This window comes from Gavialis gangeticus, unplaced genomic scaffold, assembly GCF_001723915.1.
Source record: "Gavialis gangeticus isolate Ggan-Ray unplaced genomic scaffold, GavGan_comp1, whole genome shotgun sequence".
Taxonomy (NCBI): Eukaryota; Metazoa; Chordata; order Crocodylia; family Gavialidae; genus Gavialis; species Gavialis gangeticus.
The window spans coordinates 5,968,433-5,972,795 of record NW_017728980.1 but is presented as its reverse complement, the minus strand read 5'-3'; the positions used below and the strand labels follow the sequence as shown (position 1 = coordinate 5,972,795).

The following is a 4,363-nucleotide window of genomic DNA, read 5'->3' as shown; positions in this document are numbered from 1 at the left end:
GCATCCCCGAGCAACCGCACTATAATCCTCCCTGGGGATGGCCCCTCCCTGCCATTGCGTGTACGCTTCCCAGCTCCTGATTTAGACACCTGTGAAAATTTTGCATAATACAGTACCACTATTTCATCCCTGCCCTCTGCTTCTTTTCATGCATCAGGTTTAAACCAAAGTCTAACAATAAAACCTACTTGCAAAGCAAGGCTCCTTTTTTCAAGGGAGAAGTGGAAGAGCAGCACATTCTCCCTCACCATGTAACTGTCTGCTCTGGTTGGTCTCAGTATGTAGTCTATCTACTTGTGCTTTTGAAGCAGTGAGTCTCAACCTTTTTTGACTGGAGACACTCTATGGAAAATGCCAGCTCTTAGTTTTCACTCCTTTTTTGAGTGCAGAAAAATACTAGAGCAATTTTGCTTCAAAGAACTCAGCTGGATCACAACAGGGGAGAATGTTTTTAACACAGTATATTCTTTTTTGAAGTCTCTGGGTTTATCTTGTCAATCATGCTTTCACTTAACAGCACTAACAACATTGAGTGGCACCCTTGAAAGGATGGTAAGGCACCCCAAGGTGCCACAGCATGCTGGTTGAGATCACTGTTTTAAGGCATGTGTTGAGATAAGGTGCTGAGCTGGCATCATAGCTACAGCACTAAGTAAATAATACTTGGCAGGAAAATGCCCAAATTTTACAAATAGGCAGTGTTCAGTTAGAGGGGTTAGGAATGGCCATGTGCTCAGCCTGGATTCGTCCCTGAAATCCTAGGAACCTCTGGCCAAGTCTCAGTGGCCAAGAATGACAGTGAAGTATTTGGAAGATGGAACATGGCCCCTAAAAGCATTTAAATCAGGGTCTAGTTTGTGCCTCTCATTAAAACAGAATTCTGTGCAACTCAAGTCATATGTCACTTGTACGGTACCCTATATTAAGAATGTAACTGGCATATGGTATCAAGTAACAGCAACTGTTAAAAATCAAGCTCAGGTTACAATGAAAGGTATTGGTTTGATGGGCATGTATATAGGCCACTTTTTGTAAGCAATGTTTATTAGTTCTTGGTATGAAAAAGTCCATCGATGGCACCGGTTGAGGAAGAAGGAATAAAGGCACTTTTACTCCCAAGCGCTTGGAGGTGTTTGATCCAGAAGAACTGGCTCACAGCTTTGGTTGTAATCTCTTAACACAGTGGAAAACAAACAGCCCACATTTCTGTATATAGCAATGTCCTAATTTTTACACTAGATTTAGTGATGAAAAGGTATCAAAACAAGAGCCCTGCAAATTATAGGCCTTGTAGAACGAAAGAACAGAGAGAGAATGTGTAACGTCAGTGTAGACTCCCCCCAGGCCATCCGCAGTGCACCTTTTAAGACGAGCTCACCTCAAATGCTAACAGAATGGTGGTGAGAACAGCAGTACTCCAAGGAGGGCTGCTCATGCCCATGTTCGGTAGCTACAGCAGAGCAACGAAGGACCCGCTCTATTTAATGACCCCAAAGATGCTAGGAAACAAGGTTCTGAGGACCTAGCCTGGGTGAAGACAACTTTCAACATTTTTTTGGGCTAGTGGAACCAAGGTTAATGTGCTTGGGAGAAGTGACTGGACAGGTGACAAAAACTTATGGGTTAAGTTCTTCAGGGAAGGGACTATTTTCATTGTGTATGTATAGCACTGAACACAAATAGAGCCCTGACCTCTGAGTAGTAGATTTGAGGTGTTACTCTGATAAATAATCTCCCTCTACTAGTAGTTGTTATTAACAAAGCAGAACTGGAGCCATCAAAAGGATCTGGGAAGGTGGGAGAAGTTCTCTTGCATCGTTGACCTGACTGGGCTAGGGTAAATCTATCCCTCTGTAGCAGGGGTGAAATCTCACCACCACAATGAAGTTCTTGATATGATGGGCTTCCTGTGTTTTGAATCCTAGTAATGTCAGGAGTTCATGTGTCACAGAATACAACTAATTAACAGAGACCAGATACACTAAGGCCAGATACAGATGTTACACTTTTACTGGTATAAGTGACTGGAAACCAGTCTATACCCGTAACAGAACAGAAGTTCGGCACACATTGACTAGTTTAAAAAGGGTGGAACCCAGGGTAAGATTTGTTCCTCCACACGCACACTAAAGGGTGAATGTGTGTTCTGTTCACTATGGATCTAAACTACACTGCTTACAGAAAACCATGCAACTTAGACTGATTCTACCTCGGGCTTTTTGAATGTCTGTACCTAGCCTAAAGCTACAGTACACTACATGCTGTAAGGAGCATCCCATACTTAATTCCATTATGTTAGACATGACTGGGAGTGATATAGGACAAAATGATTATCCTGATTTGGGCTTGGATTTATATAAAAATTCCATTTTTTTATACCCGACTTTTCCAAACCAGGTTAGTTACATTGCAAAAAGATTGTGCAACATGGAAGATTTCAACCTGAATTCCATCAAAGCCTCCTACTGACATTACTGACTGTACCTGCGCCAGCAATACAGAGCTACAACCAAAGGTTTTGAGCAGAATCCAGCTTTACACAATTCAGCTAAATACTGGAAGGTAACAAACAGCAGGGTTTTCCTCTTTAAATAGAATGCATTTACTGACAAAATCAAAGGCAAACTTCATCTTAAAAAAAGAAAGAAAAAGAAACAACACAAGAGAAACAACATAAAGGAAACCTTTTTACAGATGTAGAAGAATAGTATTAGCCCTTGGCAGGTTAGATGATCACACTTCAGTTCATGGTACAGTATGGTCAAACTCCTTCCCTGCCAAAATGAACTGTCCTGTAGGGAACTGAAGAGAGATGGCAGGTATAATCTTGTAGGCGGGAGGGAAGTTAGATCTGTAAGGCTTTCTGCATCTTTATTCTCTTTCTGCCCCATGTGTCCTCTGGCTTCCTTCAGAAAAAGAACCCAGGGGATGTCAGAACTGGTCTGAAGTCAAAGTCAGATCACTTCCTGATCTGTAATGTGCAAAATCCCAACAACTTGTATATCAAGGTAAAAAAAAAAAAATCAGAGAAAAACAAAAACAAAAAACAGAGGCCAGGCCAGTGAGCTTAAACATTTCATCTGCAAGAATCTGTGAGAATGCAGTTCAAACAGTTGAAAGCTTGTTCTCCATCTTTAAAAGCAAACTGCAGTCTTCTCCAACTGAAAAAGGCTCAGTCATCTTCTTGTGAGGAATGCAAGAAAGAAAACTCCCTGAGAGACTCTTCTTTCTATTCCATTGCTGGGTGTCCACTTGCAATAAGACATACATATACTGATCCTCCCCCAATAATTACTAGCCATTTTACAACAGCAGTGGCCTTGATTAGGCACACTTATGGGAAAGGACTCTCTGTCCTGCTTTTGTGAAGATGATAAAAAGAAAAAACCTTTTCAGTTTAACAGTGACAGCAGCTCAACAAGGAATATGGGTTAGGAAGCAGGGACAAATCTTTAAAAGCTATAAAATAAATAAATATATAGAATTTTTGTTAGGGATCTACTACAGGCTATGTCCCAAATAAAATCTGGTGTTCAAGCCACTAACTTTAAAATTACCTCTACAAAGTATAAACGCAACAGACAACTGGACTCCAATAAGGATGTGCTTGGCCATGACCTTAGAGAATTACAAAATCTGGCTCCCTTTACAGCTGGCTTTACTAGTTAAGGAAGACCATGGGTTATTTACCTAAGGTAACCCAGAACATACTGAAATGAGAGACTGGTATTTGCATAAAGGGCAACTAGAAAGAGATGAGTAGAATGAAGTCTCTAGTAAGGTCACTGCTAGGGAGCTTGTTTTGCAAATCTGGACTGAAATGTTCAGGTTTTTAAATACAGCATCACATGTTATACTGGGATTTCTGCTGCATACAAAAATGCTGACTCCAGGCAAGCAACATTTGTTGCTTTTGGCACAGACACGCCTTCTCAAATTTCTACCTTGCAGGCTGAACAGTCTGTGATTACACCTATGAAGTCCTGATTGGTGATGAACAGGAGAATAATAGGATCAGAGAAGGTCTTGGAAAGCAATCCATTTGCGCAGCCAACATTCACTGCTGATCCTGGGTCTGCTTTGGAGATGGTGCTGTCGTCACTACAACAGTGGAGACCGCTTTGGTAGAACCAGACACTGTTCCTTGCTGAAGATGAGAGGCGGGGACTGTTTGAATTCTCACCTGTTTGAAATGAAACAACACTTAACTCATTCCAGAGCAAAGTCTGATCTCATGACTCTCTATGAAACAGCAGCACTGTGACTGGGGGCAGAGCCTTCACTTGCTTCAAACCACAACCAAAGCTAAAAGGAGTAATGACCTCCACATGAGCACTAGATTCCCAAAATGCATGCAGTGAAG

General features: G+C 41.6%; 1 protein-coding gene across 2 annotated transcripts in view; it reads right to left on the bottom strand.

The window, feature by feature from the left end:
- Positions 1-1,016: 1,016 nt before the first annotated feature.
- NFRKB (nuclear factor related to kappaB binding protein) overlaps positions 1,017-4,363 on the bottom strand; it is a 38,141-nt gene continuing 34,794 nt past the window's right edge. For both annotated transcript variants that reach the window (XM_019509355.1, XM_019509363.1), the window contains exon 26: positions 1,017-4,183. In XM_019509355.1, the coding sequence (XP_019364900.1) occupies positions 4,058-4,183 (126 nt within the window). In that variant the 3' untranslated portion in view covers positions 1,017-4,057. The remainder of the gene's footprint in view (positions 4,184-4,363) is intronic.